Source organism: Macaca mulatta, chromosome X (genome assembly GCF_049350105.2).
Source record: "Macaca mulatta isolate MMU2019108-1 chromosome X, T2T-MMU8v2.0, whole genome shotgun sequence".
NCBI classification, from domain to species: Eukaryota; Metazoa; Chordata; class Mammalia; order Primates; family Cercopithecidae; genus Macaca; species Macaca mulatta.
The window spans coordinates 159,730,672-159,746,226 of NC_133426.1; the positions used below are offsets into that span (position 1 = coordinate 159,730,672).

Sequence of the window (15,555 nt, forward strand, 5' to 3'; positions counted from 1 at the left end):
TGGTTACCCCCATAAGTGACCGGCACAGGGTTGAGCCCAGAGGAAGTGGCCACCCACAGAGTGGTTCTCTGTGGGGACCTGCAGAGATTAAGCAAGAAGACTGACTCGCTGGATCCTTCGTCTCTGAATCAGCTCACGGCAGGCAAGCTAGGGAGCCCCTTGCCCCATCCTGCCACCACCAGACGGATTGGGCCCTGTTTTTAAGGGAAGAAAGCCTGGGGTGGAAGGGAGGGTACAGGGGCCAGGAGCCTACATGAAGTCATTCCAGAAATCCACAACAGCTACCTCTCTGATCCTGGAGAAACCACCTCCTTGCTTAGGCCCAAGCAGGTTCCCAGCAGGCTCAGGACCAAATTCCAGGGGCCACTCACGGGCCTAGCAGCCCAAGGCCGCCTCCCCCTCGTCTTTCTTCCATCTCGCTTTCCTCTACCTGGCGAGATGCCAGCCAGCACCTCAGTGTCCCCATCTGGGCAGTGGAAAGTTTGACTCTCTGGGTCCTTGTTTGAGTGAGTGTGAGTGTGTCCGTTCCTTTGCTGTCTGCCCCAGGCGGGGGAAGGAGGATGGGGAGGTGGTGGGGGCGAGGGGGCGAGGGGGCGGGGGCTCAGCTAGTCCAGCCGTCTACAAGAAAATTGCTCCCTTTGAAGCTGCCAGGGGGGCCGGGAAGCCTGCCCCCTCCTGCCCGCCCGCCCTCTCCGCCCCACCAGCCCCCTCCCTTTTTTCCTCCCTCCCCGCCCTCTCCCCGCTGTCCCCTCCCCGTCGGCCCGCCTGCCCAGCCTTTAGCCTCCCTCCCGCCGCCTCTGTCTCCCTCTCTCCACAAACTGCCCAGGAGTGAGTAGCTGCTTTCGGTCCACCGGACAGACCGGACAGACAGACGTGCGGACGGCCCACCACCCCAGCCCGCCAACTAGCCAGCCTGAGCCTGGTGCCTCCCCTCTCCAGGTAGGGCTCCTGAGCCAGGCCCACTCCTGCCCTGCGCTGTCCGCACTGTCCCCTTGCTGGCCTCAAGCTGCCCCCTCAGCAACCCAGAGATGCCTCTGGCTCTGCTGCCTCCGCTATCCCAAGCCCTGGTCCTGCTGTCCCCAGTGCCCCGAGGGTGTCCACAGATTTCCCCAGTGCTCTCTGTAGGCTGCTGATCCATGCCCCTTCATCGCCACCCTGCGGTCCCCTTGGTCCCTGTCAGGCTTCTGCCTCGTCTCACCACCTTCCAGGCACCTTTCCCTCACCCCTTCCTCTCCCTCTCCCTTCTGACCTTGCTCTGCTTCATCCAGCTCTTGTCTCTCTGCCTCCCACTTGGGGTCCGTCTTCTTGGCTGCCACCCTAGAGCGTGGCTGGGTGACTGGCACCCCAGCTTTGCCAACGGCCATGTTTCATCATTGCAAGTCCCAGGCGCATGCTCCACTCCCTCAGCCTTGCTCTGCCCAGGCGCCTCCTTGCTCCAGGGCTTGGCACCTGGCCCGGGTTGGGTCGGGTCAGGGAGGACTGCCCAGCACCCACTGAGCTCAGCACCCAGGAGCAGTCCTCCGCTGCACTGCCTGAGGCCAGTCCTTAGCATGGGCTGAGAGACTTGGTTTCCCAGGCCTGCCCCAGGCACCCTGCCCAGATATTCCTTACTCACCCCCAGGTTAATGCCCTGCCTGTACTTCCTCTGTGAGAAGTATGGGTCCTGGGAGCCCTGGCTGCAAGGGCCCTGACTGGGGCTGCCTGGGTGGCTCAGCCCTGTCTGTTTTCCAGGACCCCCTTGGACTGGGACTCAGAATGGATGGGGAAGGGAAGGAGAGAAAATCAGGCAACTGTGCCATATTCCCCAGGGCGGACCTGGCTTGGGGTCCCAGAGGGGCCTGCCAAGGGACCCAGGAGAGAGAGTGCTCTGGAAGGTCCAGGGAGGGGAGCGCCCCCTCACTGCCCCATGGGCGGGGCCGGGTGCCTGAGCGCCTGCTGAGCAGAGCAGGGGACCGAGGGACCTGCAGGGCACAGGACACATCAGTCTCCAGTGGTCTGTCTTGGTAGGCAGGTCTCTCTTCTGCTGTCCTGGCCGCCAGACTGCTCAGGTCCCATCCTCAGGGGCTCCTGTTTCTGTGCTCTTGCCCCTCCCTGTCCTGCCAGCTCTCTGCCCTATAGCAACTAATTGGAACTGAGACAAGCTGGAGATGCTCAGCACCCCCACCCCCGTGCCAGAAAGGCTCCCGGGGACCAGCGCCCAGGGGTGCAGGTGAGCACCTCCTGGTGACACCCAGCTGCCTGTGCCAGCCGCACCCCAGGAGAGCTGGTATATGAGCAGGGGTGTCTTGGTGCGGAACATGTCCATGTATGGCCACTGTGGGCCAGCATAGTGAGCCTTTGAGGGCAAGCCCATGTGGGTGTATTGAAAGGAATATGCGGGGCAGCCTCCAAGCCACCAGGGCTGGGTGGTGGGAGCAGGTTGTGAGCCAGGGAGCGCAGAGGGCTCCCATGGCAAGCTGGCCAGCTGTGGGTGGCAGCCCTGGCCTCCCTGGCCCACCTTCAAGCCCCAAGGACCCAGGTGGCAGTGGGCATTAACCCTACCACCGCATAGATGGGGAGTCTGGGAAAGGAAGGGGAGTGTTTCCAAGGCAAGAATGAGTTTCCTGTCTTTAGCAACATTCCAGAGTCACTCAAACAAAGCTATAGCGTGTCCCTTCCACTGACAGCGCCAAGTCCCCAGAGGAGGGGTTTGTAATGAGTTCACACTTGACAGTTAGCACTCAGAGCCTTCAGCAAGGGCTTCTGAGTCCTTGCCACCCTGTGTAGAGGTGGGATGGGGACCTCCCGCTCTGTCGTCTCCCGTGCTTCCCGGGCCCACCCCAACCATCTTCGGCCCACAGAATCCCCAGCACACGCCCCACCCACAGGCCTAGCCCCAGCCCTGGGGTCCCTGGCGCCCCACCTGCCAGGGCCCCTCCCCTGCCTTGCTCACCCCCCAACACCCCTGATTGTTGGAAAGGTCTTCCCATGCCCACCACGACCTCCTCCCACTCATCTGTGGGTGGGAGAGCTTGGTCCCTGCCCCACGTTGCTCCCCTAGCGTCCAGGCCCACCACCAAGCCCCCGACAGGCATGGGAACCGCACTGGTGGGTGGGGACACACCAGCAGGGGGTCTTGCTCACACCGAGGGGCTGGGGGTGATGGTGGCTTTCCCAGGGCACCCTGCCTTGGGCTGCAGGCCGCTGGGTGGGCACCGGCTCCCTCAGAAGGCAGCCCAACCTGGGATCCTGCCGGCCGGGGCCTGGGGCGGTCGGTGCCCCAGCACCTATCCTCTTCTGCTCAGATGCTGGGCTGGGAGAGCAGGGGCCACAGCTCGGCCACTCAGAGCCCTTTCTGCAAGTCTTAGAGGGACCAGTTCAGGGGGGCGTGCAGAGGGACTGCGCTGTGGGGAGGGCGCGTGGCTCGGTCCTCCTGGCCTGAGGCCAGCCTGGCCTAAGTGGCCTCCAGGACCCATGGCCTTCCAGAAAGAACCAGCTTCCCAGGGTTCCCTGGGGAAGGCCTGGGGCCACCTCTTCTGGAGGGGTGGGAGCTGTGCTTCATTCCTCCTTCCCCAGGTCCCCTTCCAGGCCGGAAGGTCCCCTCCCCGACCTGGAGCCCACAGCCAGAAGTCCCTTCTGGGACTCTAGACTCCTGGAAACCACCCCAGCTGCCTCCTCTGCCATTTGCCTTCTTCTCCCGCCCCATCATGGCTCTGGGTCAGAACAGCCTCTGGGGCTCTGGGGTGGCTATGGAGGGGCCGCCAGCCTTGGCTCTTCCAAGGACTGCAGAACCCTCCCCCTCCCAGCTTCCCACCTGCGCAGCTCCGATCCCAGCCAGCCCGAGGCAGGTCCCGGCTCCCTGGCAGGCCTGGTGAAGCTGCTGCCCATTCCCATGGGGCTCACTTCTGAGGCTTAGGGGCCTGGGGCTCTAGCCAGCCTTCTCGCATGGAACTCTCCCGGTCCACTGCATCTTAAGCCTGAGCTCCACTTAAACACTGGCCTGAGATGAGCTGGAAGACCAGGGACCCAACAGACTCCGTGGGCCTCTTGAACTTGCCTCTGCTGGGCATCCCAGTCCTGTTTGGTCCCTGAGGTGTTCAAATGGGCCAAGGGGAGCATAGTGGGCAGACGTGGGTGGCCACAAGATTAGAAGGCAGCCCTGTCCATGGAGACAGGGGAAGTCTGGGAAGCCAGTGTGACTTTTATCCTCTGGAAGTCTGAGTCCCTGCTTGGTCTTGACTGCCATCCCATGGGTCTTGGAGGCTGCCCTCATGCAAGGATACACACACCCATGGGAGCCCAGCAGCCCTAGGAGCCTGAGGCTAAGCAGCCTGTGGGCCACACTGGCTGGCTGAAGGAGGCTAATCCCAGCCCAACCTGAGCCCCTGGCAGAAAGCGGGTTGCGGCAGGGAGGGGCTGCAGGAAACCCTCCTCTCCCCTCCTGGCCTTGGTGGGCCTGTACCAGGGAGGGAGGGAGGCAGGGCCCCAGGGTCTGGGGAGCAGGCCGGGAGCATCTTCCCTGGGGCCCTGAAGTGCTCGCCTGGGGAGAAGATGGCTTTTCCAGGAGACGCCCCTGCAGACAGAGGCAGAGGTGAGAGGCTGGGTAGGGGCTGCCCTGCTGGCTGTGTTGGGGCTGAGGAGGGCCTTCTGGATCTGTGGGCCTTGGGGAGCTACTGACGGTGGCATCCAGAGAGAAGGGCCATGCTTCCAGGGGAGCTCCCTGCACAGCCCCGAAAGTGTGAGGCCTGCCAGCTTTGGGGCCTGTGGCATTGTCTGCAGTGGGCAAGGACACAGATGGACAGACAGACAGTGTGTGCAGTACCAGCTCTGCTGTTTCCTCACTGTGTGGCCTTGGGCAAGAGTTTGGGGCCAACTCCCTGAGCCTCAGTTTACCCCTTCATCAAGTCTTAAGAGTATCGCTTCCTTCTTATAGTCAACGGGGGACGGCAGGGGGCTAAGTAAAGAAATCACATGAGTCCCCTGCTCTGCCTCTGAGAGATGACAGCATCCTCCCTTTCCCTTGGAGACTCTAGCAGGAGGCCCAGAATCTCTTCAGGGAGTGGGGGGAGGGGGCGGGCCGCAGTAGTCCGCATGCAGAGGACCAGGAGCACACAACAGGAAGGGCTGAGTCCTGCACTCCGCCGACTGTGGGGACAGGCTGGACCTCGACATGGGCACCACAGGTTGCAAAGGGCTGGCACAGAGATGTGGGAAGTGGCTGGGCACATCAAGGGAGAACTCCACCCTTGTCCCCACCCTGCCAGAAAACCTCTGGAAAGGATTTGAGCAGCAGATGAGCCGGGGTTTCCCAGCCCCTCCACACGTGGCTGCGAGGCGAGCAGACACCCAAGCGTGGCTGCCTGAAGGGCATGCTGGGGCAATGGCAGGGGCTTGGAATGTGGCTGGGGTGCACAAGGTCCACCCCTCCCCACTCCAGCCCCCAGCCCCTCAGGCAGCCATTCCCACAGATGAACGCACACAGCAGGCTTTGGCAAGGCCATGGAGGTTACACATCCCCTCTCTGGTTGATGCCCAAGTGCAGGCTGGAGCCATCAGTGGGGAGGGACTGGTGGACTGGGGCCTGGGAGAGTGGTGGGGGCAGGCCAGGTGTCAGTCGGGGCACAAGCAACTGGCTGCTGATTGAAACTGGGCCCAAAAGGCTTTGGCGGCCAGAGGGGAGGGAGGAAGGGCACAGTCCCGGGGACCCTGCAGGGCTGCGTGCAAGATGGCACGTGTGTCAGAGTTCAGGTCGGGTTGCTCAGGGGGGCAGACGCCCAGAGCTGAGGCTGCGGAGACAGCGTCCGGCGTCTGCCACTTGGCAGCTGTGAGCCACACCGTCTGCAGGCGAGCTCCCAGGGCCCGCCAGACCTCAAGTCCTGCTCCCGCCGCCCTTGGCCTGGCCTGAATGCCTGGCACGGACCCTCCATGCTCTCAGAGGCTGCCAACGCATCTTGTTTGGCTGTGACCTCGAGCAATCCAGTGCAGAGGACTGCGCTGGCTTTCAGAGGGGCAGACAAGGAGGGCCCTATTGGGGTGGTGGCGGAGGCTCCAGGAAGCCCAGCCTCCTCCCTCACTCACACCTGCGGTCGCCCAACCTGGGGCTCATGCCATTGCCGCTCCCGTCCTTTGCTCTAAAGAGGTGGCATCCAGGGAGCTCAGGGCACACTTTGATGGGGCTTGAAACCCTCCCTGAAGTCCCTGAGGACACATCCAGGGAGGCCAATGAAGGGAAACTGAGGCCCAGAGGCCTCAGTTGTGGTGGTGGAGAGTTGAGTACTGGAGGGACTTGCTGTGGGTCTCTCAGGATCTGACTATGGGGTATTCCTGCTTCCTGGGCTGGGGGCGTCACCTGCCTTACCTCTGTGTGGATATACGTGTATGTATGTATGTATGTATGCATACATATGTATATGTGAATGTGTATGCATGTGTGTATAGATGTGTGCATGTATGTGTTTACATATGTGTATGTGTATATGGGTGTATGTGTGCATGTGTGTATGTGTGCATGTATGCATGTGTGTACGTGTGTATAAGTGTGTATGTGTGCATATGTGTATGTGTGCATGTGTGTGTACATGTGCATGTATGTGTATAGGTGTGTGCATGAGTGTATGTGTATGTGTGCATCTGTGTATGTGTGTTTATATGTGTATACGTATGTGTATGTGAATGTGTATACATGGGTATGCATGTGTGTGTCTAGGTTTGTGCATGTATATGTGTGTGTACATGTGTGTATAGGAGTGTGCATGTGTCTGTGCATGTATGTGTGTGGATGTGTGCCTGTATGTGGATGTGTGTGGATGTGTGTACATGTGTGTTTTGTGTAGGTGTGTGCATGTGTGTGTGCACATGTGTGTGTGTATACGAGTGTGTATGTGTATGTGTGCATCTGTGTGTATGTGTGTGTATGTGTGTACGTGTGTGTGCATATTCTGGCAGGAGGGAGGGGCTCGGTGTGAGGTGGTGGGGAGAAGGCAGGGGCCAGGCTTTGGGAGAACAGCTGAGCCCATCCATCTCCAGAACCTCCAAACTGCCACCCCCAGTCTCAGGCATTCAGGCTCTCACAGGCCCAGAGACATGGCTGGAGCCCCTGTGGCTGAGGAGCACAGCTGAGAGCTCAGGGCCTAGAAGCGCCAAAGCTGAGTTCCAAGTCAGGCTGAGTGATTTGGGGGAAGTGAGAGCCTCTCTCTCAGCCTTAGCTTTTGTGTCCATAAAATGGGAATATTCATCGTGCCAGCTCCAGGGGATCCTTCCCCCCAGGCTCCCCTGGCTCCCTCTGGCTTTATGGGCCCCTTGCTGCCTCCTGTGGGCTCAGACACAGAGCCTGTCCCTTCCTTGGGAGAGGTCTCAGTTTTGTGCCAGTTCTTTGAGGGGAAATGAGGGATGTGCCGGGAAGCCTGCCCGGCCCCCACTCCTCCAGCCTGCCCACTGCTTGGTCACAGCCATGAGCCATAGAAAACCAGCCAAACCTTGTCCTTCTGCCTCTGTCACGGGGCCCGAGTGTATGGGCCTCCCAGCACTCAACCTCCCTCCCCGCTCCGAGGGAACCTCTTTCCCTTGCCCCTTTTTCAGTCTCTTGGAGACCCCCCAGACATCCTACTATGTCAGGCAGCCTGCCTTCAGAGTCCTTGTTGCCCCACAGCTGGTCCCGGGAACCCACCTGAGACCCCGATGACCAGTCTTGCCGTGACTGACTGCCCTGCGCCTGTGCCCCCTCCCTTGGTGGAGGGCCCGATTACCTAACAGGAGTGCCTGCAGGGAAGTCCCAGCTGCTGGGGAGACCCCTGGCCCCGGGGCAGGAGTCCCTGTAGAGTCCTCCTCCAGGCCAATGAGTGGGTCCTGGGGGCTCCAAGCTGGCCATGGTCAGATGGTCCTCTGTCCCCTCAGCCTTCCCCAGCCCCTCCCCACAGCCTCCCCTAGGCCCAGCCAGACCACCCCAACCCCACCTGTCCAGGTGGACTGCCCACCCTGGAGCTTTCCAGGGCTCTGGTGGGGCGTTCCAGCCCTGACTCACTCTCCCTGGGAGGTAGCGGCTTTGGCAGGGGCATCGGTAGGGAGGGGCAGGGCAGTCTCCTCCCTCCCCCACTCCATCTTGCTCTCCTGCTTCCATCCTGCCCTTCCTGTTCTCTCCCACTGCTGCTGCTGCTGCTGCTCCTCCTCCTCCTCCTCCTCCTGCCCTCGGGTGTCCAGTGGCACTGGGAGAGGGTCCCGCAGTGGCAGCAGGCATCAGAGGCCCTGCCCTGCCCTGTCCCGGAGGAAGGGAAACGCCATCCAGGTAGGTGAGTGTTGAGCCTTCTCCCTACTTGGGGGCCAAGACCCTCCGGGGGGTTCCCCTAGGTCCTGCCAGGCCGGCCTGGGGCTGGCAGGCCCTGGGTTGCAATTGTGGGGTCTCAAGGCTCAAAAGAATGAGGGAGACTGGGTGCTGCCCCAGCAGGGGCCTCCTGGTGACTCCAGGGGTCAGCATAAAGTCCAGCTCCACATGAGGGGGAAGCTGAGCTAAGCCTTGGGCTCTGACTCCTACTTTGCAGTACGGCCCGGGGCCTATGGGCTCAAGAGGGCTCTGGGGCCAGTTGCAGAAAGGCCACACCACTGGCCTGGCAGCTGCTATAGCCACAGCCTCACCACAGGCCCCTCTGTCCACGGGTGTGGGAGGGGGCATGGGCGGCTTCTAGAGGGGATGCCAGTGCAGAGGGGACGCATGCCAGCAGATGCTCCCTGGAGCGCCCGAGGAGCTGCAAGGGGACGACAGGACAGGCCTCCATCCCAACCCTCTCCTGGGACTGATGGAACTGGAGGCACAGTGCTTGTGCTCAGACCCAACCTGGCCCCGAAGTGGCCTCAGGCCCCCGGTCCGCTGGCAGCAAGGACCCCAAAGCAGCAGCCCCCAGCAGCCAACCCAGCCCCCAGGTCAACTGGGGAAGCATCGGGCAGGGCGGGGCTGCTCAGAGAGTGCTGGCCTAGGGGGCAGAGCCCCCACCTCCCCACGGCCTCCTTAGACCCCTGCAACCAGCAGCTGGGCTTAGGGGGCTCACCTGGCCCTGTTGGAGCCCCAGACTGCCCCTCCCCAGCTAGTACTGGCCCTAAGTGAGGGTCTCCTGGGCGTGCGACTGCTTCAGGTCTACCAGAGGCCCTTGCTGCCCAGCTGGGCTCCCCGTCTCCAGATGCACCGAGGGCCACCCCAGGCTGGGTGGCGAGCAGGGCAGGCATGTTTATTCCCACTTAACAGATGGGGAAGGTGAGGCTGGGGTGAGACCTGGACCTTTGCCAGGCAGTCAGGGTGGATGGAGTGGTAGGAGAGGCAGGGCTCCAGCCTCTTCTTGTAGGGCACATTCCCAGCTGCCTCTGGACGGGAGACCGTGTCTGATGAGGAGGAAGGAGGCAAGCAGAGGTGGGTGCTGGTGGCAGGCTCAGGCAGGGCTGCTTCCCCTCCACTCCCACCCGCCGCCTCGGCTTGGGGGGCCTCAGGCAAGCCTGACCCTGCCCTGCCACCCTGGCGGCAGCCTGCTCCCCTGGGGGGCCTCTCTGAGCTGCCGAGGCTGTGGGCAGGGAGGAAGGGTAGGAGCACATCTAGGAGCTCCAGGGCTGTTTGAGCCAAGGCAGTGTGTGTGTGGGGCAGGGGGGCTGGGGCGAGTGGTCCAGAGGAGGAAGCCAAGGCCCAGGGGCAGTGTTGGGGGTGTCATGGCCTCCACCTCTGGGGTCTCCACTCAGTGCTGCCTCAGCCAACCTTGCTCATGGCCTCAAAGGACACCCCCTCTTTCTCCACCCTGCCTCCCTGCCTTGGCCTTAGAGGGTCTCTGAGAAACGTGGGCAGGGTGGAAGGGGGGCTCAGGAGGTAGGAAGCAACTCAGAGTTGCCAAACTCAACTAACTTCATCCACGCTGCCCTGAGCCCAGAACTCAAAGGAAGGATTGGCCCGGGTAGGAGGCCATAGTGGCGTCCCAAAAAGTGAATTCTTCAAAGCCCTTGAGGGCCAATGGTTAAGATTCTTCCTCCACCTCCTCCACGCAGCCTCACGGATGCCCCTGCCCTAAAGCAGGCTTCTGGCAGACTCAGAGGCGTGGGGGCCTGCAGACTTGCTAATGAGGAGACATTTCATCGCCTGATTAAGCCAAGTCCTGTCCGGGATGGGGAGGGGGGTAGTGGAAGGGGTGAGGGGAGTGGAGTGGAAGGGGCTCCCTCCTTGCCAGCAGCATCCACTCCCTTCCTGCCTGGAGCCCTCTGCCCACACTCCGCCCTCTCCGCCTCCCGCCCCAGGGTCTGGCCGTCCCTGGTGAGGGATGGGAACGCAGTGCCACTGCACTCACGGAACACTAGCCCCTGGCATGGGGAAGATGGGCGGGTACTGGTGCTGAGGATCCCCCTGCCTCTTCCCCCAGGCCCATCCGCCATGTGGCCCCTGTGGCTCCTCGCGTCTCTGCTGGCCCTGAGCCAGGCCCTGCCCTTTGAGCAGAGGGGCTTCTGGGACTTCACCCTGGACGATGGGCCGTTCATGATGAATGATGAGGAAGCTTCGGGCGCCGACACCTCGGGCGTCCTGGACCCGGACTCTGTCACACCCACCTACAGCGCCATGTGTCCTTTTGGCTGCCACTGCCACCTGCGGGTGGTTCAGTGCTCCGATCTGGGTTTGTCCTTGAGTGATGGGGAGTGGGGCATGCAAGGAGGCACAGGTGCAGCTTGAGAGCCCCTTCTGAGGGAGGCACATGCCGGTCCTGTGGGCTGGTGGCGAGCATGATGTGAGTGTAGGAGGGGTCCAGCCATCTGGCTGTGAGCTGTGCAGTTTGCACCCACTTGTGGTGGCATCCCCGTGTGCCCGTCGGTGTCGCGTGCGTGTGTCCCTGGGCCTCCCTGCGGTGGGGCTAGTCGGCTGGATGGCTCCAAGTTCATGTTGCTGGTGGTCGTGGGGCCCCTAGGTCTGAAGTCTGTGCCCAAAGAGATCTCGCCTGATACCACACTGCTGGACCTGCAGAACAACGACATCTCTGAGCTCCGCAAGGATGATTTCAAGGGTCTCCAACACCTCTATGTAAGGAGCTGGGAGGAACCAGCAGGCCTACAGCAGGGGGCAGGGGTCCGGGTGGGTGCATGTGCATGGACATGTGGGTATGAGAGGAGCTCGGGGACCCGTGGGCTTCAGGGTGAAGCCTGGAGCCAGCCGTGATGGGAGCTCCCGGGCTTGCAGCTCACCCATGTGGGTTTGAGCAACCGCAGCTGCAGGACTGGATCACTCAGCTCGGCTCCCTTCGTGACTGAAAACGTTTCATCACATCCATTCCTCCCAGCAACAGAGGAGAACGGATTTCATTGTAGCCAGTGTGTGCGTGAGGAAACTGAGGCTTGGAGCGGCAAGGCAGTGGTGGCACTGCTGAGGCTCAGGGCTGGGCCTGGGTGCTGCCTCCTGCCCCGCACTCTGCTCACAAGCACGGACTGACCTCCTCGAGGCCCAGTGGACTGGGGAGGCACAGGAAGGCAGGAGGGAGGGGCGGGTGGGGCAGGGAGTCCGAGCCTTCAGCTCCTCCTTCCGCCCTGCTTCAGGCCCTCGTCCTGGTGAACAACAAGATCTCCAAGATCCACGAGAAGGCCTTCAGCCCCCTACGGAAGCTGCAGAAGCTCTACATCTCCAAGAACCACCTGGTGGAGATCCCGCCCAACCTGCCCAGCTCCCTGGTGGAGCTCCGCATCCACGACAACCGCATCCGCAAGGTGCCCAAGGGAGTGTTCAGTGGGCTCCGGAACATGAACTGCATCGGTGAGCTGAAAGCCTCCCAGAACATTCCAGAGCCTTGTCTCGGGGCATGGGGAAGGGAGACCAAGGGACACCTTTAGAGGCTCGGTTCAAGAAACAGTATGGTGAGAACAGTCAAAAGATAATCCATGAATTTCTTGGCAAATCCTCTATGCAGGCGATCACCATGGCTAAAGAGAAGACTGGGCCACAGGGGCCGGGTGGCTTCTGGGAGCCCTGTCTGCATCTCTGGCACTCCTCCCTTTCGTCTTGCTGCCCCTGGGGAGCTAGCAGTCCTGGGACTAGCAGTCCTGAACAGCTAGGAGTTTACAATTAGCCCGGTAAATTAGCAGAACTGCTTTCAGGAGATGGGAGCAGCCGGCAGTTAGCAGGGCTCGCCACACTAGCCCGGAAATGACAGGACCCAGGGCTGTGCAGGGACCACCAGGCTCCCAGGCTAATGAGGTCTCTCACCTAGAGATGGGCGGGAACCCACTGGAGAACAGTGGCTTTGAACCTGGAGCCTTCGATGGCCTGAAGCTCAACTACCTGCGCATCTCAGAGGCCAAGTTGACTGGCATCCCCAAAGGTAGGAAACCCACTCTTCCTGCGCGCCTGCCTACCTCACCCCCAACGGCACAGATGGCCAGGGTGGGGGCTCTGGATAGGCCCGGTCGACTCAGGGAAAGGCTCAACAGTCCCCTCCCGCCACCTGGGGCAGAGCTAGGGCCCCTGCCCTCAGCACCTGCATTCTCCCCTGTGCCCTCTTCTCCTGGCAGACCTCCCTGAGACCCTGAATGAACTCCACTTGGACCACAACAAAATCCAGGCTATCGAACTGGAGGACCTGCTCCGCTACTCCAAGCTGTACAGGTGAGGCCAGCCCGGCACTGCCCGAGGGTGATGCCAGAGTCCCTCAGTGCTGTGTGGCCCCTCGCGCCCAGCCCACCATCCTTCTCTCCAGCCTTTGAGTCCCTGTCATTCTCCCACTCACAGGCTGGGCCTGGGCCACAACCAGATCCGGATGATCGAGAACGGGAGCCTGAGCTTCCTGCCAACCCTCCGGGAGCTCCACTTGGACAACAACAAGCTGGCCAGGGTGCCCTCGGGGCTCCCAGACCTCAAGCTCCTCCAGGTGAGAGCTGGGCGTGCATAGCCAGGTTCCCTAAGGCTGGGCTGGGGGAAGCGTGCATGTCCCCAAGCAGTCCCTCAGCCCCTTGGCCTTCCTTCCCGGCCAACTCTGGGCATCTGCAAGGGAGCGGTCTTGATGCTCCCAGCTGGTGCTGAGGAGGCAGGGAGCAGGGGCTCCATGGTAGATACAGAGCAAGGCAGCCCGGTAGATCTTGGACCTGAGGGTCTCCAGGTGGGTCGGACACCAGAAAGATGTGGCAGAGTCCAGGGAGTCAAGAAACTGTGGGTGTGGGGGTGTACTGATCCGTGCCAAGACAGCGACAGCCCAGGACAGGAAGTAGGCTGAAGAGGGGGAGCACAGTCTTGCCTGGGATTCTGTCGGGAGCTTCCATCACTGGCCTGGCCCCCAACCAAATGGGTGGTGATCTTGGTCTTGCCCAGCCCTGCTCCATCCACAAGTGTTTGGAGCACCCCCATCCGCACCAGCTGTGAGCCAGCACCACGCAGGCCATGCCCATGATGGGCTGAGAGCGCCCTCTAGTGGCCATTGTCATGTTCACTAGCACTGGGCTCCCAGCCCAACCCAGCAGGCGCCTTGCCTGCCCTCCTCTGCTCCTCTCCAAGACAGCAAGACAGTGGCTCCAGAGAGTTGGAGGGGCTGCTAGAGGGCGAGCTCCTCTGATGACTGGAAGAAAGAGGGGGGCACCCCAAGGGCTCTTTCTCCTCTCATGCCCCATGGAGTGTGAGGGTGCTCCCCCGAGGGTCAGGCCGCCCTTCCTTCACCTCACACCACCAAACACACCTCTACCCCAGCCCCACCCCCACATGTCCTCAACCTGCCCCACCTGAGACCCTCATCCTGGTCCCTGGTCACATCCAGTGCCTTAATCCTGGCTGACACCCACACAAAGAACACGCCCATGCCTTGGTTTGCTCCTCCCAACAACAGGGAGCCTCTGGTGTGGCCCTTGAAGTAGGGTGCAGAGGTAACAGCAAAATGCTTCCTGGGGGCAGTGGGCTTGGCATGGAGGGAGGGAGGCCTGCAGTGACGCAGCCCGTCTACCTTCAGGTGGTCTATCTGCACTCCAACAACATCACCAAAGTGGGTGTCAACGACTTCTGTCCCGTGGGCTTCGGGGTGAAGCGGGCCTACTACAACGGCATCAGCCTCTTCAACAACCCTGTGCCCTACTGGGAGGTGCAGCCGGCCACTTTCCGCTGCGTCACTGACCGCCTGGCCATCCAGTTTGGCAACTACAAAAAGTAGAGGCAGCTGCAGCCACCACGGGGCCTCGGTGGGGGTCTCTGGGGAACACAGCCAGCCATCCTGATGGGGAGGCAGAGCCAGGAAGCTAAGCCAGGACCCAGCTGCGTCCAACCCAGCCCCCCACCTCAGGTCCCCGACCCCAGCTCGCCGCCCCATCACAGCCTCTCCCTGGCTCCCAAGGGTGCAGGTGGGCGCAAGGTCTGGCCCCTATCACATGCTCCCTCCGCCTCAGAGCTGCCCCTGCTCTCCCACCATAGCCACCCAGAGGCACCCCATGAAGCTTTTTTCTCATTCACTCCCAAACTCAAGTGTCCAAGGCTCCAGTCCTAGGAGAATAGTTCCTGGGTCAGCAGCCAGGAGGTGCTCCATAAGAATGGGGACAGTGAACTCTGCCAGGGCTGCTGCACCTGTCCAGACACACATGTTCTGTTCCTCCTCCTCATGCATTTCCAACCTTTCAACTCTCCCCACTGCCGCAGCTTCCCTCAGCCCCCTTGCAAGTTCATGGCCTGTCCTTCCCAGCCCCCTTGCTCCACTGGCCCTTCGACCAGTCCTCCCTTCTGTTCTTTCCCCTTCCTTCTCCTCTCTCTCTCTCTCTCTCTCTCTCTCTGTGTGTGTGTGTGTGTGTGTGTGTGTGTGTGTGTGTGTGTCTTGTGCTTCCTCAGACCTTTCTCACTTCTGAGCTTAGTGGCCTGTCCCCTCCATCTCTCCAAACCTGGCTTTGCCTGTCCCTTTCTCTCCACACCCTCTGGCCTTCTGCCTTGAGCTGGGTCTGCTTTCTGTCTGTCTGGCCTGCACCCAGCCCCTGCCCACGAAACCCCAGGGACAGCGGCCTCCTCAGCCTGCCCTGCTCAGGCCTTGCCCCCAAACCTGTACAGTCCCAGAGGAGGCTGGAAGTTGGAGGCCCAGCATCCTGCCCAGATGACACCATCAAGGAGGGAAGCCTTAGGCCTGTCAGGCCCTGGCCCTTCTGCCCCAAAGAGAGGAGAGGCCCCACATTCCGCCAGAGTCCCAGACACCGTTTTTCATGGAACCCCCTCACCGCCACTGGCGGCTAGGTCTCCCCTTTCCTTCTGGTTCAGCGCAAGGAGGGGCTGCTTCTGAGGTCGGTGGCTGTCTTTCCATTAAAGAAACACTGTGCAACACAGCTCCATGCACTGCTCCTGTGGCGGCCTGGCCTCTCCATGCCCCTCCCGGCCCTTGGGCTCCTCGCCCTCAGAAGAGGGGCCCCGTCATCCTCAGATCTGGGCTAGCCCCTTTCCCCTCCCTCCTAGACACTCATGGTCCCAGCTGTCCTGAGACCGGGCTCCAGAATCCAAACAGGCCTGAATGGCACCTGCCCTCTCAGCGTGGAGCGTTTGCCAAGAGCACACCGACTGCAGGCACCGGGCTAGAGCCTGGAAATCTAAGCGGGACCCGGCCTGCCCAGCTCCATGGAGTCTAGGGT

General features: G+C 61.6%; 1 protein-coding gene across 3 annotated transcripts; it reads left to right on the plus strand.

The window, feature by feature from the left end:
- Positions 1-805: 805 nt before the first annotated feature.
- BGN (biglycan) lies at positions 806-15,255 on the plus strand. Of its 3 annotated transcripts, none has more exons than XM_077988806.1 (8): positions 806-939; positions 10,362-10,655; positions 10,849-11,011; positions 11,521-11,734; positions 12,189-12,299; positions 12,490-12,583; positions 12,707-12,845; positions 13,911-15,255. In XM_077988806.1, the coding sequence occupies exons 3-8, from the start codon at positions 10,871-10,873 to the stop codon at positions 14,106-14,108; spliced, it is 897 nt and encodes a 298-aa protein (XP_077844932.1). In that variant the 5' UTR covers positions 806-939; positions 10,362-10,655; positions 10,849-10,870; the 3' UTR covers positions 14,109-15,255. The 3 variants fall into 3 exon arrangements, with proteins under 3 accessions (XP_077844932.1, XP_077844931.1, XP_014983991.1); XM_077988805.1 differs by having other exon boundaries at positions 10,362-10,632; XM_015128505.3 differs by having other exon boundaries at positions 10,362-10,610; positions 10,899-11,011.
- Positions 15,256-15,555: the final 300 nt, after the last annotated feature.